Source organism: Microtus pennsylvanicus, chromosome 5, assembly GCF_037038515.1.
Source record: "Microtus pennsylvanicus isolate mMicPen1 chromosome 5, mMicPen1.hap1, whole genome shotgun sequence".
In the NCBI taxonomy this organism is placed as follows: domain Eukaryota; kingdom Metazoa; phylum Chordata; class Mammalia; order Rodentia; family Cricetidae; genus Microtus; species Microtus pennsylvanicus.
Window position 1 is genome coordinate 64,520,500 of NC_134583.1, and position 27,233 is coordinate 64,547,732.

The following is a 27,233-nucleotide window of genomic DNA, read 5'->3' on the forward strand; positions in this document are numbered from 1 at the left end:
GATGCTGAGACCCTTCAATACCGTTCCCATGTTGTGGTGATCCCCAACCATAAAATTGTTTCGTTGATGCTTCCTAACTATAATTTTGCTACTGTTATGAGTTGTAATGCAATCTTTGTTTTCCGATGGTTGTCTGAGGGTTGTGACTCACAGGTTGAGAACCACCGTTCTAATCAAAGGGGAGATTATACTCACTCTCACTCAATATCTGACTTCCCATGAATATGCCGTCTACATATTAAGCTGCAATTAGAAGTAGAAGCCCAGCAAATGTTTAGCTACTGTCATAACAGCACACGTAGCTGGTGAAATAGTGAATACTATGTTACTATGTGGGCAATGACATGATGTAAAGGAAAATCAAAATGTTGGGGTAAAATCCACACAGGGCAAAAGAGATCATGGACCACGATGTCTTCAGAAAACAGAATAAGGCACCCTTTAAAGGCAGGCGATATGCAGACTTCCACAACTATAATAAATGAAGATCTGAACAAGTGGCACCCCTAACCTCTGCCTCTCTGGGTCCTAGCAGGCCTAGGCTGACACATGACATGACAATAGATAACTATCTTTCACTCATCTGCTGCCCAATACGGACTGTCGGAACCTTTCTTAATCCATCTAATTTAATTCCTTTACCACTTGTGCCTTCCCAAGAATGTCTCCGATGCTACAGCACATGCTCTGTCTACTACATCTCAAGCCTGCTGGGATGCAAATGAAGGAGTCATGAGGCCAGCCCAGGACCACCTGTTACAAGTCTGTGAACACATTTAGTACTTAGAACAAATGGACAGCAAGCACGGATAAGGCCAGCCCTCCTTAGTGCATGCACTATTAGTAGGGATGCAGGCAGGCAGGGTTAGGGTGACTGGTTAGTGACAGCCATTAGTGCACAAATATGATCATAAAGTAGCAAAAATGCTTTGGCCAATCAGTTGCCTTTTCCTTACCATTAAACATTCCAATTTCAGATCTTACTGAATATGGCAGGTCATACATCTAAATTAATTATTAAAACGTTTGAATTAGAATACTCTTTCTAAAATCCTCCTGCTTTGCAGAGTTACAGTGAGAGTTTGACATTCAGAATGACTGAGAGTCCTTCCCTTCTCCAGAGCTTTGCAGAGCCCCGAACTTTGGAGAGGGGAGTGGACTATTAAGTCAGCTTGGCATTCACCTTAGTCCCTTAAGCCTTACCCAGCTCTTTACAATTAAATAATTAATGGGTGAGATGTTCTCAGGTATCTTTCCAAAGTTCTCCAAGCTAAAGCATGTCATAACAGACTGTGCTACAAAATCACAGGCTATCTCCAGGAAGTGTCGCTAACAAAATGACCTAGGGGATTCCTAAATTCCAAATGCTAGCCTTCTGTACATTTCCAAGGGTAGGCCAGTGGATGTTAAGATTAACTTTATGTTAATGCTATAATAATACAAAGGGAATTGCAGAGGCCATGTATTTCCTGTGCTAAGAAAATTTACAGTAAAGATTAAAACAAATCGGTAGCATCTTAGATCATTTTTGAATGTAAAATTTCACCTACCTAACTATAAAGTATAGTGAATAATAAATCAATTAAAACAATCTGTTGGCATAAAACACCACAAGTGACTATGGTATTACAGAGTGGGCATAATTCTGGTTTGCAGTCTTCGTTCTAGTCTAGATAAAAGGACAAGTTTGAGTAAAATTTTGGTGTCATAAGTATTAAAGTGTTAAAAGGCTCAGCCTAAGCTAGGCAGTGGTGGCGGCGTGCGCCTTTAATCCCAGCACTCGGGAGGCAGAGGCAGGTGGATTTCTGTGAGTTCGAGGCCAGCCTGGGCTACAAGAGCTAGTTCCAGGACAGGCTCCAAAGTAACCCTGTCTCAGAAAAAAAAACAACAACAAAACCCCAAAAAACAAACAAAACAAAACAAAATAAAACAAAAGGCTCAGCCTTTTAGTTTAATCACTCAAATACTGGACTAATCCAGGCCCTGAGAAGAGCAGACAGATGCCTGTATCCTCCTCCATCGTTTCAACTTGAACTAAGCTGTATACATCCTACAAAAGGCTAAGGGGTCTGATTAAAGCAACTGTACCGTACAGGAGTCTTCTGCTGGCCCACTATGTGCCCAAAGGGATGATCAGATGAGCCTCATTGTTTTAAATGCCCATACAGCTTAGGAAAGCAAAATGTAAGCACACTGGAATGCAAAGGGACTTAAGGGAATTCAGGGGAGGATTATTTGGGGAAGTTTGGAGGGGGCTGAGAATTTTAGACACCAATTAAGAAGCTCCATGCAGTTACCTTGCATTTAAGATACAAAATTAAAAATTAAAGCACAAAACACGGATGCACAATTTTCTGTGTGATGGTTCCCTGGGCCTCTTTGTTGGGCGCTGATAGGCCAGTGACAGGTGAAATGGTACTGAGAAGAGCAGAACACTGGGAGAGGGTAACTCAAATGAAAACTGGAACAACACAGCATCTTACTGAGGGTTTCAAACTGAGATCTCAGCCTAGGGACAGCCACCTCTTAGACTTGGGGCAAACCAAAGCCAAAAGTGCTTCTGATGGGACAAAAGGCGTAGCTCTATGTCACAGAATGGACGGCTGACTGATGGCTACGGCATGGCCGCCCTGAGCACAAAGTCAAAAGCACACACACAGAACATGGCTAAGCAGGAGCGTTTGCAGCTGCAGTTCAAGCTGCTGAGGGGTTACAGACCTTAGTTCTGGAAACCTTCCCCACCTGTGAGGGCACTGGGAAGGGCATCTAGTGGGAAACAAACAGCAAACAAACCAATGTGGCTTTGTGCTAATCAAATAAACATCCTGCTGTCATAGGAACAGTTATTAAACTATAATAACATATGTTAAACTAAGCATTATATTCCTGGAAAGGATCTCCTGTAGTTAGCTGACTCGTTATCTGGTGCAGTGCTGGGTCATCCTCTATTGAGAAGTCCACTGTGAGGGTGGAAGCACCGGAGTGCAGTCCATGTAGGACAGCCCACAGCTAGGCTGCTGAGATTAAAAGCAAGCTGCTGTTAAGAAATGCTGCACAGTTCAAATGACCATTAAAAACACTAAAGAACACTATCTTTTCAAACTATAAAGCAAAATCCAGTACCTGGAGTAGCAATATTCTTGATATAATAAAATAAAACAATCATGCTTTGTAGGATATCTATAAAAACATCCCTCAAAGTAGCACTACAATCTGTACAATCAACTCCATGCCCAGGGCAGATCCAAGAGGATGATGCAAAAAATCTCCACTCATCCCTGCCAAGCCATTGGAGGCTAGTGTGGGTTTGCTTGGGAGATCTGCCTTCCCGAGCATCTGACTTAGCATATATAGTGCTTCCTACTACACCCACTTCTGAAATTCTGCACTTGGTATGTGCATTTTTTACTTTTAGAAAAGTAGTTAAGTCCAGGATGACCTGGAACTTGTTTTGTGAATGAGGCTCCTGATCCTCCCATCTTCAAGGATGGATCACCAAGAAGGAATTCACTAAGATCTCCACGCGTATGTCGTACAATACCTTCTATCTGGACTTAAACGCATTTACACTTTCCAGAATGTGAATGAAGATAATCTTACACCCAGAAGAAAACGACAGGCTTTATGATCTGTGTCATTGGTATTCATCTCTGCTGTCTTGGCATGAAAACAGCCATAAACGGCTTGACAGAGCAGGTGTGACTGCGCTCCCAACATATGTGACTTGCACCTGGCTTGGGAATGACTGCCATCAAGGGAAGGCTGAGGGAACACTGCATCCCTTGCTACTCACCAGTGACGATTCTGGAGGCGGTGGGTGCTGTGGGCATGAGGCTGCCATCCCCTGTGTGGGCACCGGGAGGGTGTGGGGGTGGCGGCACGCTAGGCCGGTTGCGGGGCTTGGGTACTGGCCGGGGCCTTGGGAGGGTTCCATGCGGTTGTGTGGTCTCGCTGTGCGAGGGATTCTGCTTGGCCAAGGGTGGGGTGCTGGGTGGTGTGGGGGTTTGCGGTGGCGTGGGGCCCGGCTCTGGTCCCTGCTCGCCCAGCCGGGGCTGTGTGGGGGGCTGCGGTGGCGGGTGGTTGGGCGCCTGGATGGGAGGCAGACTGCTGGAGCAGCGGCGCATGCCCTGTGCCTGCTGCGAGGTTGGTGACGGGCTGCGAGTGCTCGGCTTTGGTGAGGTGCCTGTGCCTGGGGAGCTCTGCCCACCAGGGTGGCCAGGAGGTGGGTTTCCTGGTTTGGGGGGTGCCGGGGCAGGTTTCTTCACAGCTGCACAGAAGAGTGAAAACAGGGTCAGTAAGGGGAGAATGCGGCTCAGCAGGCCCTCATGCCTTCCCCCATGAGTCAAGAGGGGGGTCTGCTGTGCGAACCCCAAACCCTAGACCAGTCCACCCCCAAGAACATCTGACAAACAGCTATGGAAACCCAAGTAAAAACCAAACTGGACTCTTGTGCCAGGGAAGTCTCTTGGGCGGGAACTGGTATGGAAGATGGCCACTAGGAAGAAATAGAAAATTTGAACCCAGTGTGGAAGTAATGACTGCTGTCACTGGTGTCTCAGTTGTGGCAAATGCAGTCTGATGTTGGATGGTAACTGTGGGGGTAACAGGGCCAAGTGCAAGAGGGAACACAACTTCTCTGTAAACCTAAAGTAGTCCAACATAAGGGATTTATGTAAAAAGCTAAGTACATGATATACAGAGGCCTTTAGTGACCTGTCATTTTACAAGTTCAAAAGGAAGAAAACTGAAAACTGAGTATAACAGAGGCCACACACCCATATAAAACAGCAAACTGTGGGCCCTCAATGGCCCTTTTTCCAGAGTCCCCTCATGACTTCAGTGTGGAAACAAACCCAGGAGGGAAGAACAGAGAGGCAGCCCACCCCACTCAGAACTCCGCCCAAGGGAGGCGTGAGGAGGGTGGCTGCTGGGGGTCTCCATGATGGGCAATCATTCTACTGTAGGACTGGTTTTTACTCAAGGAAATTCTACCAATTCCAGACACATTCTAGGTAGAATTAATTAGAAATAAGCCTGCAGCTGTTTCTCTAACATGAGCTGAAACAAATTCCTACTCTGAGACCAGCTGAGATCTGAACAGACTGTAGGAGAAGATGGAGGGGCAGAGAGGAGAACCCTGGACATGTTTCTGTTTCTCCTGAAGTCACACAGACAATCCTGAGACAGGGAGAAGGAATCAGAGGACAGAAGAAAGTGGTGCCCACTCAGCTGCACACCAGGCTTGCACACACTGCATGCCCATCCCTGGGGCACACTGTGGGACTGGCCCACTCAGCTGCACACCAGGCTTGCACACACTGCATGCCCATCCCTGGAGCTCACTGTGGGACTGGTCCACTCAGCTGCACACCAGGCTTGCACACACTGCATGCCCATCCCTGGGGCACACTGTGGGACTGGTCCACTCAGCTGCACACCAGGCTTGCACACACTGCATGCCCATCCCTGGGGCACACTGTGGGACTGGTCCACTCAGCTGCACACCAGGCTTGCACACACTGCATGTCCACCCCAGGAGCTCACTGTGGGACTGGTCCACTCAGCTGCACACCAGGCTTGCACACACTGCATGCCCATCCCTGGGGCACACTGTGGGACTGGTCCACTCAGCTGCACACCAGGCTTGCACACACTGCATGCCCATCCCTGGGGCACACTGTGGGACTGGTCCACTCAGCTGCACACCAGGCTTGCACACACTGCATGCCCATCCCTGGGGCACACTGTGGGACTGGTCCACTCAGCTGCACACCAGGCTTGCACACACTGCATGCCCATCCCTGGGGCACACTGTGGGACTGGTCCACTCAGCTGCACACCAGGCTTGCACACACTGCATGCCCATCCCTGGAGCTCACTGTGGGACTGGTCCACTCAGCTGCACACCAGGCTTGCACACACTGCATGCCCATCCCTGGAGCTCACTGTGGGACTGGTCCACTCAGCTGCACACCAGGCTTGCACACACTGCATGCCCATCCCTGGAGCTCACTGTGGGACTGGTCCACTCAGCTGCACACCAGGCTTGCACACACTGCATGCCCATCCCTGGAGCTCACTGTGGGACTGGTCCATTCAGCTGCACACCAGGCTTGCACACACTGCATGCCCATCCCTGGAGCTCACTGTGGGACTGGTCCACTCAGCTGCACACCAGGCTTGCACACACTGCATGTCCACCCCAGGAGCTCACTGTGGGACTGGCCCAGAGTGGAGAAAGGAAGCCCAGGGCAGGCTGGTTACTTTCTAAGCAATCACATACCTAATAAATGATGGAATAGATTCACACCTATGTCCTGTGGCCTCCCTGGATTCTTTTTCTTCTTTCTCACACAGTTTCTCTTCCTATTTATGGGTCCAGAATCCAGTGGTGCCTGCTCTGCTAAACTAGCCTAGAACTCTGAGCCCAGCAATTCAGAAGACCTTTCCCCACAGAAACAACCAGTCAGTTTATAAAGGAAAAGTTCTCTGGAATCAGTTACACTCTGGTTGATGAAAGCAATGAGAAGAAAAAAGTTTGGTTTCCTGCTCTAAGCAGTACTAACTGTACACTCACACTGAAGAGAAATTCACGCCTGACATTTACAGCGCAGGAGACTCAGAACAGGAAGCCTGAGAAGAGGGCAGCAGGGCCCAAGGAAGGGCTAGAGAAAAAGGGGTCTTATCTGGGACCATGGTGGAGGCGCTAGCATGCTGAGGTGTGGCTGTCCTGTGGGGAGGCCTGGGTTTTTGGAGACAACTCTCTGAAAGCTGAACTACAGCTGAGCTCAGGTAGGAAGACTGTAGGCAGGACAGATGAAAAGGACAGCAGTCGAGGATAGGTAGCATAAGGATGAAGTGGGGGCCTGGAGCCAGACCGGTACGGAGCTTGCCTTCTTGCCTGAAAGATGCGTTAATGTACATTAACATTTGTGGAGTGCTTTTAAAAAGCATAGATACACAATGCCACAGGTGAGTGAGAGTGGCAAAAATCTGCAATTCCAGCACCCAGAAAGCTGAGGCTGGAGTGTTTAGGCTGTATGAGGCTAGTCTGGGCTACACAGTGAGACCAACAATGAATCTAATACTTGTAACGCTCCTCCACTTTTGATCCTCCTATATCTTACCGCTCCTCATATTTTTATTTCTCCTGGATACATTAGGAAAGGTCAAGCTAGCATCCTATAACCAGTGTGTACCTTTAGGCTAAAGCAGAACACATACTTTGGAGTCCAGGGCCTTGTTCCTCCTCTACAACAGCCTTGCATTAAGGGTAGCATCAAAGACACCTCCTGCATTCCTCTCCTGCAGCCGTTGAGCTTCCATGGGTCACTGCAATGGTCTAGTCAAACGTTCTGATGACACTGCCTGAGAACTGCCCATCATCTCCCCACCTCACCCGCCTCATCCCAAGCAGCTCCACTACTTAGCTGCCCTGCTTCATTAACTGGCTTTGTGGGGAAAACATTCCAACCCTTCCTAATCTACTCAGCTTGGAAGAGTCTGGACGCCTCTCCCAAGCAGTCAGTCCTGCGCCTTCCATGTTCCCCATTACAGTATGGTGCCAGAGACACGTGCTTACCCTTGCATGTGAGGATCAAATGACAAGAGCATGGCCAGAAAGAAAGGGTACAGAGCAGCCAAGTAGAGTGGCCTGGCTGCTGCTCCTGGAGCCCTTGCAGCCCACATGCCTAAGTGTGAGCATCTCCCATGCTGAACACATACAGTTAAGGCATCAGCTGGAGAACTAAGATCTAGTAAGGGAAGAGGCTCTCACTGTTGCCGTGCGTTTTTCTAATGGCCTGACCCTGGACAAAGTGCCGCAGCCTCTCTGGAAGTACAGTGGCTCCTCTTTTCTCCTAATCTGTCCTCTTTTCTCCTAATCTGCACACTCCCATGAGCACGTGTACAAGAGTCTATGCAATATTATCACAGGCCTAGTGCTATGACTTCAGTGCCCTGCCCCCAGGCTGTGTGTTGGTGTTGGGAAGCAAGGCCTAGTGAGGAGCCTCATGAATGGCTCCTTGCCTTTCTGGAGGGAATAGGTGCTCTAGGGTAGGAGTCTGGCTCCCCAGCTCTCTTCTGAAGCCCTCTCCCTTCTGCTTTGCACAGTGCCCTCACCATATGCTGAGCAGAGACTTGCATCATGTTATCCTTGGATTTCCCAGCCTCCAGGACTAGAATCCCAAAGAAATCTCTTCCCTTTACAAGTCAGATAGTCTCAGTCCTAACACCCAGTTATCCTGGCGGTCCCGAGGTGTGACTTCCCTGCTGTATCATGTCTACACCCTCCTCATCCCTCCTACCTGAAGGGTTTCCAATGGTAAAGGACTGTCTTTCCCTAGTCTTAATTTCAGGGAGATGTAAACATGTACACACACACACACACACACACACACACACACATACACACAAAACTCAGAAGCATATGTTTCACACATGTGCCCCTTGCTATGACAAATTCCCTGTCTCTTGGTAGCCACATTACAAGACCCTGTAAGGTGTGGATCTTTTACACTCTAGTAAGCACTGCTAGGGAACTCAGGACAACCCCGGCAACATGGAATTTAATTGGCTTGGCCTGGAGTAAGGGTGTGGCTTCCCTGGTACATCTCTTCTGGAACTTGCTCCTCTCTAACTATGGTTCCTCCACTTCAGCACCACTAACAGATGGGCTGCACATTACTTCAGAAGACTGCACACTATGGTTGCTTAGTAGCATCCATGGCTTTTGTCCTCTAAATATATGTAACCTCTTTCCTTTTGAGACAACCAAAACCAGCTCCAGATATCAACAAAGGTTCAGCATCAGGGATTGTGGTGTTTTGAATGAAAAAGGTTCTCACAGGCTCATGTGTTTGAATGCTTAGTCACCAGTTAGTGGAATTGTTTGAAAGATTAGGAGATGTGGCCTTGGTAGAGGAGGTGTGTCATTGGGGGTGGGCTCTTTAAACCTCAAAGCCCACCCCAGGCCCAGTGTATGTATCTCTATGTATCTACTGCTTGTAGATCAACATGTAAAGCTCTCGCTACTGCTCCAGCACCAGGCCCGCCTGCTTCCTGCCATGAATTCATGGACTAACCCTTTGAAACTGTAAGCAAGCCCTCAATGAAATGCTTTCATCTAAAGGGTTGCCTTGATCATGGTGTCTCCTAACAGCACTAGAACAGTGACTCGGGAAGGGAGAAGGTCAGTTCCAGGTCTTCTAGTCTGTGAGGTACCGAGAGTCCAGACCATACGAGCTTGCTGAGTGCCATCTTTGTGGCAGACACACGTAAGGACAGGATGCTGAGGTGCACAGACAAGGAAGACCTGAGCTCGTTAAGATCTTGGAGAGAATAATAAACAAGACTTAAAAATTCATGTCAAGACAAATGCTCGGTAGCCAGGACAAGGCCTCAGGCAGGTAAAGCAGTGGCTATGCAAATGTGAGGACCAGGCACAGGAGCACACCTGGGATGCCATGGCTCCAGTGGAGGGTGGGAGGTGGAGACAAGAGACTCCCCACAAGCTCCCATGCAGCTGGCACAGCATACACAGTGGAAAAACAAGAGACCCTGTTTCAAACAAGGAGGAAGGTGAGGCCCAACACTCAAGGCTGTCTTTCGACCTCCACGTGTGCACTGTGGCCAGGGGCTTGGGAAGATTAAAGAAGAAAAATGCTCTGACAAATATCCCCAGCAAAGCCAAAGAGCAGCAGGACAGAATGACTCGTGCCTGTAGCAGAGATGGGATTTGGTGACACAGCTCCTTTGTGTTTGAAGGCAATGGCCCTGGCTGCTGGGTTGAGGAGGGCGAAGGAGACAGATGGAAACTGTTTAGATTATGTTACTCCAAAACCAGAAAACCCTGTGCCCTGAAGCTCCAGTTCACAAAGCTTGGAAGCAGAGAGGCTGCAGTGGCTCCGAATCACAGCAAGACTTGGGACCCCAAATCCCTAGAGACCCGGGAGTGACTGTAGAGTCCTCTTCCTGCTGTTAAGCTTTAGCGTTCCTGTATTTCCTTTCTCTATTTTCTTCAGTTTCTTCCATGTTTTCCCTCTTTAACAACTGATTTTCCTGCTTGATTTTTGGTAACAGTCATGAAAAAGATTTCTTAGGGCTTTCATAACCGACTTTGGAGTAATTACAGGAAGTTCTTCCACCCTCCTAAGCACAAGGAGTACAGGTCACTTACCTCGCCGCACAGTGTGAGGACTGGGACCAGCTGCACTGTGAGGTGTGCCCGCTGAGAGCTGATGGGAGCCGCCACCAGCCTGGGCCTGGCTTGGGCCCGTGGCCGCCTGGTTGTTGTTTCTTCCTGGTGCAGGGACAGCTGCAGATGCAGCCTCTTTGGGTTTTGGAGGGCTGAGAGGATAAAGGTGAAGTTAGATCTCAGGCTTTCCCTGATAGACCAGCTAAGCACTCCATAGAATAGTTGTTCCTTGGTACGGGGTTTGGGGTGGGAAGTCCCGGGACTTCCTACAGATACCAAAATTCAAGGATGCTCAAGCCCGGTATGTAAAAAGGCATCAGAACCTGTCAGCACCTTTCTGTGTACCTTAAGTCAACTCTCATAATTAGCAATAAAGTGGAAGAGCTACAGGAATGTCTGGAGAATGGCAAACAAAATGTTTGATACAGTGGTTTCTTTGTCTTTAAGATTATGTGAGCTGGGCAGTGGTGGCTCACAGCTTTAATCCCAGCACTCAGGAGGCAGAGGCAGGTGGAGAGTTTGAGGCCAACCCGAGTTCCAGGACAGGCTCCAAAGCAACACAGAGAAACCCTGTCTCAAAAAACAAAAACAAAAAAGTGTGTGTGCACATACAGGTGCTTGGAGAAGCTAGAAGACTAGGGTTACAGGTAGTTGCAAGCCTGTGGGTGCTGAGACCTCAACTCTGGTCATTTGAAAGAGCACCAAGTAATTTAAACCACTGAGCCATCTCTCCAGCCCTTTAGAAACAGTTTTTTTGTTTTGTTTTTGTTTTTAATTATCTGAACCACAGTCAGCTGGATCTGTGGATGCCAGAACCCAGGAAGATGAGGATTATTTGAAATTTTCAATAGCTTGTATTGGGCTAGTAAGCTGATAATTACTCAGAGACTAGACATTTTGAAATTCCCTGCAACAGACTAAGTTTCAGCTACTCTGGCACAGAAATTAAGGTCAGTCACTTCAGACCACCCACAGGAAACCTCAAGTTCTGTTCTGCACGTACTTAAACTGGGCGCTATTTTAAGAAAATAAGGCTTGGGGATTTTTGTTAGCTATTGTACAAAATGAACACTGCAAAGTGACACTCTGATTAAGAAGGGCTTAAGTCACATCGTCTGGATCGAGAGAAGAGAAATTCTGAGAAGCTGCTCGATGACTCAGCCTAAAGCTGACAGCAACAGGGAAGGGTCAATTCGGGCTTCCTACTTCCTGGGTCACGACTTTCTATAACAAATATTACAGTCATTTTGTCAAGGTCACCAAAGGGCAGATGTGAAGAATGCAGAGAAATATCTCAGCATAAGAAACAAAGAGGAGACTGATGGCTGGCATTCCACTCCCCCTGCAGTAAAGACTAGCTACTTTCTTCTTTAGCTTTGGCTAAACAAACAGAGTCACGAGGAAATGAAGATTTGTGCATTTGCTTATACTCTCTTTCTGACATAAAAAAATATCCCCTAAAGCCAAGCCATGTATGGGGAGGGGTCACGAACAAGCCAGCCTGGCATCTACGGCACATACATAGAGCTGGCCAAGGGCAAAGCTTCAGATTTCTTGACTGAGAGATGAACTTCCCTAGATTATGGGAATGGAGGAGGACTGAAGAATGCACAGAAGCACTGGGTCCAGCTATGGTAAGAGAATAAGAGTCCTTTCCTGTGCTTCTGTTTCTCTCTGACGCTGTCTGCCATGTTTGAGACAAGGTCTCACCATTACCTAGACTGGCCTTGAACTTGTGATCCTTCTGCCACCCAAGGAACTGGGATTATGGGCGGCACCACCAGGACCAGGTATATTCCTATCTTATCAACAACTTCACTTCCCTCAACCAAAAGATGCAATGAGAGGTTCTCCAAGGAAAATGCACCCGAGTGTGGTAAACTATGCATGGGGTAAGTGGTTTTGTTTTGCGCATACTCATTTCACCTGATATATGATCATTTGGCACTGTGTGGCTGGCCAAAGATGAGGACAAAAACAGTGACAATTAAAAATGCACTCTCTGGCATGGCTCATCTTCTACACAGAGAAAACTGTGGCCTCTGCCTGATCGGCATGGTGAACTGAGTAACAGCAGCAGAATGAAGGTCTCCTCTTAAAAGTGATTTACTGTGAAGCCTAACTCCAAGTGGCTTGTCAAAAGTTCAAGTGACTGAACAGGCCTTTTAAGGAGACATGGCACTTTGTTTTCTTCCTTGAACCCATGTGTCAGCTCCCTGTACAACTGAAAGCCCTGAGTGGTGGAGGAACCCTTAGTCAGCCAGTGTGCTGGTAGCCTGGTGCAACAGCAGCTACTTGGTGAATCTGTGCAACTGAATGTAATTACTGAACGCGAGCATGGATGACGAATGCCGAGAACACTGTGACTCAGCTGGCTCACTGCTTCCAAATGCTTCTCAGCATTGACAACAAGCAGAGTGCATGTGAACACCGACAGCTGCACACTGAAGAGGCCGAGCACACCGTTAGACACCTGTTAGTCTCTACTCTGCAGCACCAGAGCACACAAGCAAGTACTGCTTTTCTCTGAAGACAGAAAAGCAGACAAGCAATCTGCAGTATTTTCTCCCCTATAACCAAAGGCATGAAAGCAAATCTGATTCATTCTCTGGGCATGGCTACCATGCCAAAGACTGCCACCTGGAAGAAGGCAGGGGCATCTAGCCTTGACTGCCAGCAGAAGTGGGCTCCTTACCTGCTGTCACCTGGGCTCAGCCCCTGCTCCAATATGCCCGCAGAAGAGGGGACAGGCCCACCCCCTGAGCTGCTGTCAGCCCTAGAGCTCTGAGAAGAGGGCTCTGGACCTGCTGGAGCCAAGGTGTTGCCATCTGTGGGCGGGAGTGGTGGCTGGAAAGCAGGGGATATATGCTTTCTATTTAGAGTGCCACCCCGCCGATGAGCCTGGAAGTCCACAAGCTTCACACCAAAGCTACACAGAGAGAAGAAATAGTCAGCACACCACGCAAGCCAACTAAAGAGACAGAAGCCCGCTGGTCCTCACAGGTTAAAACCACAAACGGGACGGCCGCCCACATTCCCCAGCATGCAGTTAGGTGGCAAGGTTGTATCAGTGGTCATCCCTGTTACCAAAGTGAGCGCTTGGATCTGGCTTTAAGCCCCAGCAAAGCCAGCGCCTCACACTGATCAGGTTGGTGTATGCAGCTGAGAGCAAACAGGCAGGTCTCATGTGGAGTAACGCGATGTTCTGTGTCAGTTTCCCTCCTACCTGATTCCCACCTCAAACCTGAGTGTGGGAAAGAGGTGGAAGCCAAGCCCAGAAGCATACCAGTGCTGGCAAGAACACACCACACTGCTTCTCAGCTTGCATGGGATACAGAAACATTCACGTGTACACATGAGGAAACAGCCGAAAGCTATGTATGGCTGGAAAAAATAACTGCATTTGGGAGGGTGGCATCTGGAGGATGGGGCAGAAGGAAGACACTCTTCATTCAAGACCATTAATGCGTAGACTTTAAAACTTTTTTTTTTTTTTTTAAGTTTGGAAAAGTAAAAGATACGGGACTCCATTAACTGATGTTTACTGGAGAACACACAAAACAGACAGCTGAGAATGGTGTGTCATGGCTAGTGAGTCTTGTAATGCTGAAACTTGAAATAGGGGACTATCTGTTCTACTAGGCCACCAGGGAACAATGGTAAGGCGCTGAATGGTGCTCAGGTGTCAGAACTCAATTATACAGGATGATGGTGGATTTATTTCAGAGAGAGACCAGGGAAGTAAAGCTGTCTTGAATAAGAGAAGGCCACTGTGAGACTCAGCCCGACGACTCTGGATGAAGATGGTGCGCTGCTTAACACAGCTCTTATGGGGAGCTACTGTAAGTTGCTCTCCAAAGGCGAGAATCATACGTGATCTAAATTAGCACTGAACATCTCATAAGTTGTCCATAGACAATACGATGGAAAGATGCTGCCTCTAAGTTTAAAACATACGTTTTACCCCTCTAGAACTGTCAAATTCTGGGGCCTCTCCAGCTCAATGTTAGATTCAGCAGTTAGCAAATAAAGCAAGGCCAAGTAATGTCAAAAATATGCTTCTTTACAGCTCTCTGGGAAATGTGGTTATCCTTATATGATGCTCAGCCAAAATCCACATGTGTTATTATGTTTCTTTTCTCTTGTTTCCTAACACTCAAATACACTGGTAGATTTAATATGTGTGATGCTATTCCATTGTGGGGCACACAGGGCATCAAATAAAGCCTGACACACAAGGCATGGATGTTAACAGACAATCTACACCCCCCCCCCCCCACACACACACACTTTGTGGTCAGATTAACACCTGCAGAGACTGACAGTGTGGTTTCTGAATTATCTAGACTTTGTAAGGCAGGATTACACAGGGGGTCAGTAAGCCAGTACAGGATACATGGGTCAAATGTCCTCCGACACGATACCTACTACTTCTGTGGAAGTGACCAACTCCATACGTACCTCTCCTTCTTCACCAAGTCCCCTTCCATCACTGCCATGCTGGCAGGTCGCTTCCTCTCCAGAGTGCCCGAGTCAGAGTCATTTCCAGTGTGGGTTGAGTGATTAGAATTTGGGGTAGCAAGAGGAACAAATGCTTCTGATACATTGAATTCTATCTCTGTCATAAGAGAGATAAATAAATGAGAGACTTGGCACAAAGGGGAAGCTCTCCAACACCCCAGCAGAGTGACAGCCTCCATATTCCACAAGGGCAGCTCAAGCACTCTGATCTGAAAAACAGATCCTGACCCCAGTGGGAGGCAGGCCAAGAAAGGCCAGCTGAGCACACACTTCTACTGCTCTAAGAGAAATCCAAGAGTTCAGAAGGAGACAGGACCATGGAGAACTTACTGAACCATTTAAAAAGGGACAGAGCAGTACTTTGATATAAAATAGGAACAAAAAGCATCATCAAATGCTCAATGTCTTTGGCATTTTTTTTTTTTGCAAGAAACACTTTCTTGAAGGAAATCCCAGACAGCATGTCGATCTTCAGTCTCCTACTCATCTTCGCTAAGTAACTGCAATGAGTGATTCTTGAGGACAGGAAGGCAGAAGAGAAGAACTGAGCCCAGCCCAGGCATCAGGAGCTTACACTGCAGTGGACTGGGCAGCTAGGCTGCACTCAGAAAAGCAGGGCTGGGACATGTGGACTCAACACATATGCAACCAGTTCCTGAAGAGGAAGCCATGGGAACCTCTGTGGATCCCAGGATTGCAACAAGAGAAACTGGAAAACTGACTAGCTACAGAATGAAAATGTAGCTCTCTGACTTCATAAACCAGGTCCAATCAGCCCTAGCCTTGCCTGCTTTACTTTGTATCTTTGCACAAACCAAACAACTATGCAGGTAGAGTCAAGAAGAAACCCTGTTCTCAGGGAAGAGCCTCTGGGCAGTCAGTATCACCCACCCCTGAAAACGGACCCTGGTTCCCTTTTCCCAGCATCCGAGTTTGTCAAACCTTTCTCTCTCCAATATCCTAATTTGCTATATGTTTTAAATTTATTTTATCTATGTGGCTGCCTTCTCAGGGAACCCAGGTTCCTTCAAAGAAGACAGTATGCAATCATAGCAACAAATAAGCATTTAATATATACTGTGTGAATATGTTTTAGTGAAGTTAAAGGAAACAGAAAATAATATAATTACCATTATATCAAAATGTAAATGCACATGAATAAAATCCAAAGCAGTGTGAGAAAGTGAAACCAATTACATAATCATCAACAGGTTTTCTTCTTTTTAAAAATGTGGTATACTGTAGAAGAATGAAAACAGACCCACATCTATCACCAGGCACAAAACTCAAGTCCAAATGGATCAAAGAACTCAACAAAAAGCCAGCCACACTGAACCTTATAGAAGAAAAAGTGGGAAATACACTTGAATGTATTGGCATAGAAGACCACTTCCTGTATATAGCCCCAGCAGCATAGACACTGAGAGAAACAATTAATAAATGGGACCTCCTGAAACTGAAAAGCTTCTGTAAAGCAAAGGACATGGTCAACACGACAAAATGACAGCCCACAGAATGGGAAAAGATCTTTACTAACCCCACATCAGACAGAGGTCTGATCTCTAAAATATACCAAGAACTCAAGAAATTGGTCACCAAAAGAACACATAATCCAATTTTAAAAAAAATGGAGTACAGACCTTAACAGAAAACTCTCAACAGAGGAATGTAAAATGATTGAAAGACACTTAAGGAAATGTTCAACATCCTTAGTCATCAGAGAAATGCAAATCAAAACAACTCTGAGATTCCATCTTACAACTGTAAGAATGGCCAAGATCAAAAACACTGATGACAACTTATGCTGGAGAGGTTGTGGGGAAAAGGGAACACTTCTGCATTGCTGGTGGAAATGCAAGCTAGTACAACCCCTTTGGATATCAGTGTGGTGATTTCTCAGAAAATTAGGAAACAACCTTCCTCAAGACCCAGTAATACCACTTTTGGGTATATATCCAAAGGATGCTCAATCGTGCCACAAGGACATGTGCTCAACTATGTTCATGGCAGCTTTGTTTGTCATAGCCAGAACCTGGAAACAACCTAAATGCTCCTCGATCAAAGAATGGATAAAGAAAATGTGGTACATTTACACAATGGAGTACTACACAGCAGAAACGACATCTTGAATTTTTCAGAAAAATGGATGGATCTAGAAAACATTATTTTGAGTGAGGTAACCTAGACACAGAAAGCCAATTATCACATGTACTCACTCATAGGTGGTTTTTAAACATAAAACAAAGAAAACAAGCCTACAGACCACAATCCCAGAGAACTTAGACAACAATGAGGGCACTTAAGAGAGACTTACATAGATCTTATCTACATGGGAAGTAGAAAAAGACAAGATCTCCTGAGTAAATTGGGAGCATGGGGACCTTGGGGGAGAGGAAAAGCAGGGAGGGGAGCAGAGAAAAATGTAGAGCTCAATAAAAATCAATTTAAAAAAAGTGGTATATTACTGTGATATAGCTTCATCAATCAATGAGTCTGGAACCATGATTACCTCCAGGGAAGAACCAATCTGCATGCTGGATGATAGGTTCAATTACCGCGACCACGTGGACAGATGTGGCAGCTGCTATTTCAGCCAGTGTTCTGCAAGGAAGTTTACATAATTAAAATTCTCCACCGTGGCAGTCTCATTTCTGCAGGCTGCCAGGGCATCTCAAAGATTGCTGATGGATAAAATACTTACACACAGATACAAAATTTAAACCCACAGGCCCTATCCTATGAGTTTGTCTGTAATGGCCCAAGAGGAAAAATTATCCAACTACTATCAATTCTTCCCCAGCAGAGTGGTAACCACTGCTGTGTCCAATGGGCGGGCACCAGGGCAGTGACACCAAGAATTAAAGATGCATCAGAGCTGGGTTTGAAATTGACTGGAAGAGGGCTTGCATTTCCACACTGTAACAGTAGCACACCTGATAGGCAGACCCAAGATCATCTAAACTACTACTGCCCATGATGTCACCAAGCACATGGGTTCTAAGTATACTCATAGCCCCTGCCTTCTATGGCAGGGCAACATACATATATATGCTCTGGTTCAAGATAATAGTCCAGATGCTGAAAGGGTTTGTTACTAGGGCTCAAGAAAAAAAAAATACAGTCACTATCACTGCCACCAAACATCCTTAAGCAAAACACTACCAAAGCAAGCCACTTGCAATGTGCCTGGAGGTTACAATGCACTCACAAAGCCTTAGGTTCTCAAAAGACCTAAATTGATTTTAATATGTTATGGAGCTGTTATAGTTTAGACATAAAGTGTCCTAAGCAGTGGATTCAATCTTGGACAGGGACTGGAAAATAAGGGCTCTGACCTAATCAATGGATTCATAATTTGATGGCATTATGAGGAGTTGGGGCATGGAGGGAGCTGGTCACTAGGGTGTATGTGTCATGAGTTACTATCTTCTGAGTCAAGCAACATCCATCTTGGTGAGTTCAGCTACCCCCACCCTCACCCTGACAAAAGATCAACCCAGCAGGGTGTGTTGATGGTGTACGCCCCTGCACAGAAGGGTGGATCAAGTCATGAGACACTCACCTGAGTATCTAGCTGCTCTTGACCCACCTGGACCTATTTGACCAAGTGCCCTGGGGTAGGGTGGGGTGTGGAGCATTATACAGGCTGAGGAAGACCAGTGTTGGAGCTCCACCTATTTGACTATGAGGGAAACCCTTATCTCTGTTCAGTAAGGCTTTCCAGATGCAGCCAGTTGGGGCAGGAGTGCCCACACCCCTATAAGTAATCACTGCACTGAGGCTCTGTAAGGAAACCCAGTAATTCACTGGTTCCCCAGAATACACTGTGGCAGAACCAAGCCTCGGTTTGTTACTGGGCCATCAGGAGAAGAGACAGATGCTGCTTTACAACTTGAGGAAGGAATTTTATCAACAGTGCCTTTAAAGACTTCTGGTCCTTTTCTCTCTGGTTCTCTGCATCCTGGCCAGTGCGAAGTGGTGACACTTTCTGCCTTGTCAGATGCTCACAGCTATGAAAGCAGCTGATACCTGAGACCAGGAGCCTAAATAAACCCTTTCTACTTTTGAGCTGTTCTCTCAGGTAACTGTTACCATAATGAAAAATCTGAGTCACAGGGGCCTGATTTAGGAATCAAAACTGGACTCCTAGAAACTTTCTCAGGTCTGACTGCCTCAAACCAACCTCTCCTGTCTCAATGTCACTTTAACCTCAGCCCCTATCAGACAGTATCACTCATTTTCTAACCAAGCAAAACATAGAGATTCTTTTGAATTCCAGCACGATGCAAGCTCTGCTGGCAAATTACCCTTTCCCCTTCCTCCCTGAGGATTCTGATCAGCTTTCATGCTCAAGTGCCCCACCACACTGGGAGACTGTCCACGTGCATTCTATTCCAGTGATCCTTTTAAAGGAGACTCTGCTGATTATTCGCAAAGCTTCCTTTCAGGCCTTTTGCAGAATTTTGGAGCTCCTTCCTAGCCTTTGTTTATGGCGTTTCCTGACAAGTTTCTGGGTGTTACAAAGTGTGTCTACTACTGTTAAATGTACTGACTTTTAACTAACTGAGCCACACTGTTTTTTGAAGTTTGTTTTTTCCTTTGAACATTCTTCGTGCCCCCAGAGTTAAACAGCTACATCACTTTCTCTGTTGGTGTTTTGGTCGGGGTTTATCTGCTCTATGACCTCTGCAGTTAGCCTGTCTTCCTACTTACTTGTAGTTTTGCTTTATTACACTGTATGCTGACAACTATTTTTCAAAACAAGACTGGGCATACATGAGCAAGGGAATGACTGATTTGAACTGTGTCTTTGCAAAGCAGGCCAGCAGCAATGATGCAGTGACGGGTAAGGATACAGACTCTGACCAGTGTCTGAACCCCACCACTGCCCTGACCTGTAGCCCTGGGCAAAAGACTGGCTCTCCTCAGACTCAGCATCCTCATCTATGGATCTGGGAGTAGCACTTACTGCACAAGATGATGTGTGAGGACAAGGACCATCTGCAGATGACAACCTGCTCTCCAGCTCATCTTTGTGCCCACCTGTTCTACTTAACCCACACTGCTCAATGCCAGCAAAAGCTTCCTAAATGCAGCCCTGCGAAGTCGCTCTGCTTAGGATCCTATCAGTTACTTCCACACCACTGTGACAGAAGGGCTCAAGGAAGCAGAGGTTTGTTTTGGCTCGTGGTTTCCATTATACCAAGGTGAAAGAACTATCACGGCAGTCAGAACTGTTTATTTGGAGGATGTTCATGTGGTGGAGAACCAGCAGGCAGGAACCAGGGGCAGGCATCACCTTCAAAGGCAACCCCTAGAGACCTACCTCCACCAGGCATGCCCCATTTCTCAACAGCTCTGAAACCCCACAAAATAGTGCCATGAGTGGGAAATAAATGTTTAAAATGAGCCCATGAGGAACATTTTAGATTAAAAACACAGCAGGAACCTTGACAATTCTCAAAGGACCCAGGAAAGAAAGTTCCAAACAAGCCAGCAGCATGCGCAGGCCCTTCATAGCCTGCCTCTGATCTGAGACATTTTCCAGTTACCCAGGACCATCCTCAAAGGGCAGACACCACGCTCTGCCTGCCTATGGGGCTTTCCCTGGTCTCAGTGCCAGGGGCAGGAAACTATTCCTTCACTAAGGTGAACACGTGCTGCTCCCCGAGGCGGGTGCTCACCAGCCTCCTCAGTCTGCCACATCAGTTCACCTACACTGCCAGCCTGAAGGGGCAGAACACCCCTGAGGTACAGGGCTATTCTGAGGTTAAAGCATGTGGGAAAAGTAGATGCTAGAGGGAGCTCTGAATTTCTTTTCCTTTCCGAGGGCAGGAGATAAACTCGTGAAAAACACCTTCCCCACACCAAAGAAAAGAAACATTCTTGGCACCCATGACAGGCTGACAGGGCCAATCTGTACCCATAAACTGTTGGGCCAATCCATATCTTCCTAGCACGTCTCTACACTCAACTGTCCAGCCTAAATCATCTCGCCACATGCTCACAACTACCACACTGCTCAGCTATAGCAGCACTTCCTGTTTCATGCAGAAACCTGTAGGTTTTTCTTCTGTCAATTTGTTTTATGTCAGTTAATTCTCAGGCACAGCTACAGACACTTAAGGACTTGGGTCACAAGCCTATCCCCCTTGTACTGTAGCACACAGATATGTGTCTAGCTTTTTACCACACAGGCTGTTTGATTGCTCAGGAATGGAGGCTCTCTTAGGACAGGAACAATGTCTCTCTGTGTGTGCTGCACAGAGACATCACAGAGTTCACGGCTGTGTCCTTAAAACACCAGTTGGATGAAAAGGCAACTTTGGAACACCCTGAAGTCACCTACAGTCTGAGTGTGTCTTTTGAACTCTACTGCTACCCATGCTAATTGCCAGGAAGGAGAAGTTTAGGCATGAGGTGAAGAAGAATCACTTACCCTTCTTGTTTGGCCCACAACAAGTTAGGGCCCAGCACAATGGCAATGTTGCTAGGAGTCATTTTATTAACATCACTGGTCTGGGCAAGCTTCGCAAGGAACTTGATTAAATACCTAGGAGACAAAACAGAAGGGCAGGAGCATCACCGAAACACTACGAGGGTCCCTGTGCTGCCTGCCTAGTTTGGCACAGGTAGCTCAGGTGCTTACTACAGGCTGTGGCTAAACTGGGACCCGGCTCACGGACAGTGCTGCTCACACTTCTCGTGCACTCATTCTCTCTCTCTCTCTCTCTCTCTCTATATATATATATATAGAGAGAGAGAGAGAGAGAGAAATTTCAAAAAAGAAAATGTTATTTTTAAAAAGTGGGCAATGAGAGAAAAAATATGTATTATGAATTATTATGAATGTACTTGCACATGGGCACACACATACATGTATGCACACAAACACGTGCACACACACAGAGGCTCTTGTAGAGTGGAAAGATACTGAAGAAACTATATATTCTGTATTCTGTATCTCAGAAGAACTAGGTGGCTAGGGACAAGAGATTGTTCAATGTGTATCTTTTTGAACTTTGGGACCATCAAAATGCCCTTCATTATTATTTTTTTTAAAAAAGCAAAGATTATGGAGAAAAAAAAAAGAAACCAAAAGATCAAACACCAACATGCTAAGGTCTGTAACTGAGATGCCACATCACACCAAACAGATTCCCATTATCTGCCATCTGACAAGGTATGTTATACTTTATCAACTAGCAGCTCGCAAGGCAAAGTCAATCCTTCAAATGAGGAGAAGGAATATCAGATATAGCTGAGATAAAGACCAAAACCAAGCTCAAGTCAGGTAGCATTTCACACAAATCACCTGCAAAGTGAATTTTAAACAAATCTCATACACGCACACATGCACACACACATTATATTTATTCCTGTGTGTGTATCAGAGAGGAGAAGTGGGGAGAGACAAGGAGAGGACAGAAGGACACATCCTTCAGGAGTCACTTCTCTCCCTCTTTCTCGTGGGTCCCAGGAACTCAGCTTGTTGGGCCTTTACCCACTGAGCCATCTTGCTGGACCCTTGGCTTGGTTTTAACTGGCAGTTCCCTGGGGCTACCTTTCCTTCACACCTCTTCCAGGTTATAGAAGTCCAAGGAAAAGCAGCAGTCCCAGAAGTTTGCCCATGGGAAGTTTTCTTAAAGACATTATTTAATAACATACTGAAATACAATCTCCACTGTACAGTGACTTGAGCACATAAAAGGGCACAGAAACAGTAACTACTGATTAACTGTGCATTTACATAGGGACAGCATGGGCTCCAAATACAATGTACAGCCACTGAAGCTTCTCATAGCAGTGTTTCTGCTAACAGCTAAGGTGTCGAAATGATCAGACCATCTGTCTACATATCAGCATCACCAGTACACTAAGCAACCCACCCCATCCCAGCAGCTCCGTATTATTCTGCAAAGCCTTCTGAATGTGCCAAGCATGCTTGAGGTAGGGTCATCTTGGAAGAAACATATCCACTTCAGGGTCACTGCACCTTCATTTATAGAATCATATACACTCTGAAGGCTAATTTGATGTCAACCTGACACACCTGGGAAGAGGTAATAACTGGGGAAAAGCATCTACCGGACTGGCCTGTGGGCATGTCTGTGGTGCTTTTTCTTAATGACTGAGGTAGGCGGGCCCAGCCTACTGCAGATAGTGCCATCCTTGGGTAGGTTGGCCCAGGCTATGTGACAGCTAAAGAGTAAGGCTGGGAGTAAGTATAACACAGTGCCTTCCATAGTCTCTCCTTCATTTGTGCCTCCAGGCTCCTGCCAGAGTCCTGCCTTGGCTTCCCTCACTGATGGATTGTAACCTTAAAGACAACCCTTTTCCACCCCAGCAGCTTTTGACTATGATGCTTAGCACACAGCAAACTCAAACACATACCTAAAGTTAACAAAGTTTTGTGGTGGCAACTTCTGACACGTCGTCCATAAATATTGAAGTTTTTTGTCTTGATCCTGCACACTAGGAAAGAAATGTACACAAGAATTGATAAAAGCACATGCTATTGATCCCCATATTAATGTACTATTATAGCTCAGATCTGCAATGTCTCTCAGAGGCGCCTGTGCTAAAGGCTTGGATGACAGTCTGTGTTGCTAGCAGGAGATGCTGGAAGCCTGAGGTAGGGTACAGTTGGAAGACTTGATGCTAGAGGGAGGTCTTAGAACTCCAGTCCCTACCTTGTGTCTACTGGCCAGCATGAGGCACATGCTTCTACCACCATGATGTATGGCGTAGCCACAAGTCTGAAGCAACAGGAACTGAACCTATGACCCCAAGAACCATAATAAACCTATTTCTTATAGCAGAAAACTAACGCATGTTCTTTATCAAGTGAAGCTTGTCTCTGTTTTCAAAACTGCAAGATAGCACTGATCTGAGAAATAAATAATTTTGGGGTCAAATCCCAGTTCCACACTATTAGACTGGGAGCAGGTACTTCATCTCACCAAGTTTTGCAGGACAGAGGAAGAATGTTGATTCTGTTGAACGTTATTAAGGCTAGAGGCAGAATCCTGTGAAATCACAATGCCCCAAGCTTGGCACAAGCAGACGCCTACCACTGAAAATTCTAAGAATGTGTGTATTAATTAGCGGCACTATGAAGCCTAGCGTTCCTTAACATAAAGGCAGCCTGATCACAGAACAATAGCCAAGACCAGGAGCCCAGACCTCTGCTCTTTCTTGGTGTCACCTCTGCTCCAAAGTCCAGGCTGGGGCTAATCCCTGTGTGGAACAGTTTTAAGAGCTCTGACTCTACACAGGCCAGGCTGGGGCTAATCCCTGTGTGGAACAGTTTTAAGAGCTCTGGTTCTACACAGTCCAGGCTGGGGCTAATCCCTGTGTGGAACAGTTTTAAGAGCTCTGGTTCTACACAGCTTTGATGCACAAACTTCCATAAACACAAGATGGGAAGAAGAGAACCTACAAAGTCACAACTCTGTCCTCTAGAGAGTGCAGCAGGTAGCCACAATGCTGATGAGTTACAGTGCAGGAAGTCATCTGATTATTCTTTAGAGGACAGTTACCAAGCCAACAGGATGGCTTTTTCCAACATTTTTCTACTATAGCGTCTACCTGCCAGCAGAGAGACACCTCCTCCTTAAGGAAGAATTTTAGAGTCTAGGAACCTAGAGGAGAGTTGAGGTGAGGAGACTACCCGATACAAGGAACCCTATTGATGCTGACTGCTGACTCATTTAACTCAGTCAAAAGACAGACTGAGAACTTGTCCTTGAACTTAAAACCTCACCACCTACCAGGGAGAAAGTCTCTTAGTCCACAGTGATCGCAGATCCCTGAGAAGTCACATAGAAGCCATGATGGCTCTATCTAATCATGGTCAGCTGGGAAGGAAAGTGACAGAGTGAGCTGAAGGGGGAAGGGCGGAGGTGGAGGTGAAACTAGTTGGTCCTTCCTCAGGACTGAAGAATCAGACAATCCAGAGAGGAAGTGAGAAGTAACAATATCACCCAGCTGGCCAAGGAGAAGCTGACGGCATCTGAAATACACTGTCCTGTTACTAGGCAGGCTAAGCTGAGGGTGGAAGACAAGATCAAAGTATGGGTAAAAACTTTGGGGCAGAGAAGCCTCCATCTGGATGCCAGTTCTGACAATTCCCAGTTCCTGTATCTGTACAATGAAGATAACAAGAATATGTGCCTATTCTGGATGCTCGATGCTTATTAAGAATGGCAGGAGGGAGTACGGCAAAGCTTAGCACACAGTGGACACTGAGAAAAACACTATTTCTGCAAGTAAGGGTCTTATTCTATTGCTGAAGAGCTGAACCTGCAAGCAGCCGGTAGCACAGGTACCCTATAACGTATGACCCAGTCACAGAGGGGTTTGAGATCAGCTCCTTCATTAATGCGGTGAAGCAATACTAGTTCAAACAACAGCACAATCCGTGAGCTCTTTATAGTAGCAATACTGAGTATGCTCACTCTGGATGCAGGTGGAACAGGGACACATCCTTATGCATGTATTTCAGTGTCCCGTGAATCCTGAGAGTCAAGGACTTATAAATGGGACACAGTATTTCATCATTGCTTTGAACTTTTAAAACTGAGCATTTAAAACTTACCTTGCAACTTGTGTCCATTCTTCATACAGATTGAAAGTCATCAAGGGCTCAGGTAATTCCCGCAAATAGGACTTCAAAGCACCTAAAACCATGAACACATTCTGAGCATGCAGTGGGGGCCAAAGCTGCATTGTTCTGCAAATGAAAAATATCTCACATACAGTCTTCCAAGATGCACAGAACAAATCATGATCTGGCAGCAGTGCTTATACAATAAAGCCTTGCAAAAGAAATTCAGTTCTTTGCAAAAATACACCAAGAGAGCAATGGAAAATAAAATTCACTTTAAGGTAATTCTATTAACATACAAAATTTCTCCAGGCAAACGTAGGTCATGAGTGTGACAGGAAGAAATATATTTTCAAAATAAATAAAAACTACATTTGAGCACACTGTCTTTACTGAAAAGAAATTTACTCTAGCCACACAAAGCAGGGCTGGCCTCATGGGTAGAAGACAAGAAAGAGACTCCATCACGTGAAAGGACAATCCTTGGCATTTCAAATAAGGGTGCCGTGTTTGTCACCTTCGCTTAACAGAGAGTGAGGGGGAGAAGAGAACCCAGAAAGAAGAGAAAAGATGTATACATGTGCACACACAGTGCAGGTTAGGAGATTCCATCAGTGACTTGATCAACCACTCCTCAAATGACAGCTGTTCTTTCTGCTGGCAATCTGAGCTAGAACTTGCTTCCACTAAAGACAGGTAGGTTTGCAAACAATCCTTGGAGCTTACCTGCTACAGCATGGGGGTCTGAATAGAATTCATCCAGGTGAGATGTGGAGCAGTCCAGAGCAGCTTTCAACTTCTTTAGCTTAGAGGCTCCAGCCCCAATCCGAAAAAGGCCCTAAAGACAATAAAAAGCCACCAGCAGCAAGTCAGAGCAGAATCTCACCCTGGGATCTTCAGCTTGCTTGTGAGAGCAGCCACAGTGCCCATCTTACAACACCATTCCAAGGAATGAAGAGTGTGGTGTGTGCCCAGTGTATGGTGACAGGCAGAACAAAGACCTTCTTTTTATGTTTAAAATGATTTTATTGAACTATACATTTTCTGTGTTCCTCTCCCTTTCTCTCCCCTCCCCTTTAACCCTCTCTCATCTTCCCCATGCTCCCAACTTACTCAGGAGATCTTGTCTTTTTCTACTTCCCATGTAGATTAGATCCACATATATCTCTTTTAGGATCCTCATTGCTGTCTAGATTTTCTGGGACTGTGATTTGTAGGCTGGTTTTCTTTGCTTTATGTTTAAAAAACACTTACGAGTGAATACATATGATATTTGTCTTTCTGGGTCTGGGTTACACTCAATATGATGTTTTCTAGGTCCATCCATTTGCCTGCAAATTTCAAGACGTTGCACTTGCATAGGAGACCACTTCCTATATATAACCCCAGTAGCACAGACACTGAGAAAAACAACTAATAAATGGGACCTTCTGAAACTGAAAAGCTTCTGTAAAGCAAAGGACACAGTCAACAAGACAAAACAAGCAGCCTACAGAATAGGAAAAGATCTTCACCAGAACAAAGACCTTCTTAATGCTAGTTCTCGATCTCTGGAAAAGCTTTTATATGTCAGGGCATTGATTACTGACTACTACACCTTACAAATTTAGTTTATTCTTTTTAAAAATGACATCTCAGTAAAAACAGACCAGACTGCATGCCACTTTCACTGACCTCAATGTGACTAAGAAAGAAAGAAAGAAAGAAAGAAAGGAAGGAAGGAAGGAAGGAAGGAAGGAAGGAAGGAAGGAAGGAAGGAAGGAAGGAAAGAAGGCAGGCAGGCAGACACATAGAGATCAAACCAAGAGTGGCGGGTATATGAAGGACAGTGGATCAGGATTTAGGAAACGGGCTTAAGCAGTAAGTGTCAGGTTTCTCAACACTTCATACACCCAGAGATTCTTCACT

At 46.1% G+C, this 27,233-nt stretch overlaps 1 protein-coding gene across 7 annotated transcripts in view; it reads right to left on the reverse strand.

Moving 5' to 3' along the window:
* The window catches only part of Arhgap17 (Rho GTPase activating protein 17), a 98,943-nt gene that overhangs the window by 3,509 nt on the left and 68,201 nt on the right, over window positions 1-27,233 (reverse strand). Inside the window, exons 11-21 of one of the 7 annotated variants that reach the window (XR_012910611.1) lie at window positions 26,052-26,163; window positions 25,317-25,398; window positions 23,111-23,191; window positions 21,156-21,269; window positions 17,226-17,317; window positions 14,657-14,813; window positions 12,891-13,124; window positions 10,178-10,347; window positions 3,794-4,267; window positions 2,719-2,766; window positions 957-1,005 (exon numbers count right to left, since the gene is read on the reverse strand). Coding sequence is in view for 6 of the 7 variants with exons in the window: in XM_075972120.1 (XP_075828235.1) it covers window positions 2,720-2,766; window positions 3,794-4,267; window positions 10,178-10,347; window positions 12,891-13,124; window positions 14,657-14,813; window positions 17,226-17,317; window positions 21,156-21,269; window positions 23,111-23,191; window positions 25,317-25,398; window positions 26,052-26,163 (1,563 nt within the window). In the remaining variant the exon portion in view is untranslated. The remainder of the gene's footprint in view (window positions 1-956; window positions 1,006-2,718; window positions 2,767-3,793; window positions 4,268-10,177; window positions 10,348-12,890; window positions 13,125-14,656; window positions 14,814-17,225; window positions 17,318-21,155; window positions 21,270-23,110; window positions 23,192-25,316; window positions 25,399-26,051; window positions 26,164-27,233) is intronic. The other 6 variants (XM_075972121.1, XM_075972120.1, XM_075972125.1 and 3 more) reach the window with 6 other exon arrangements.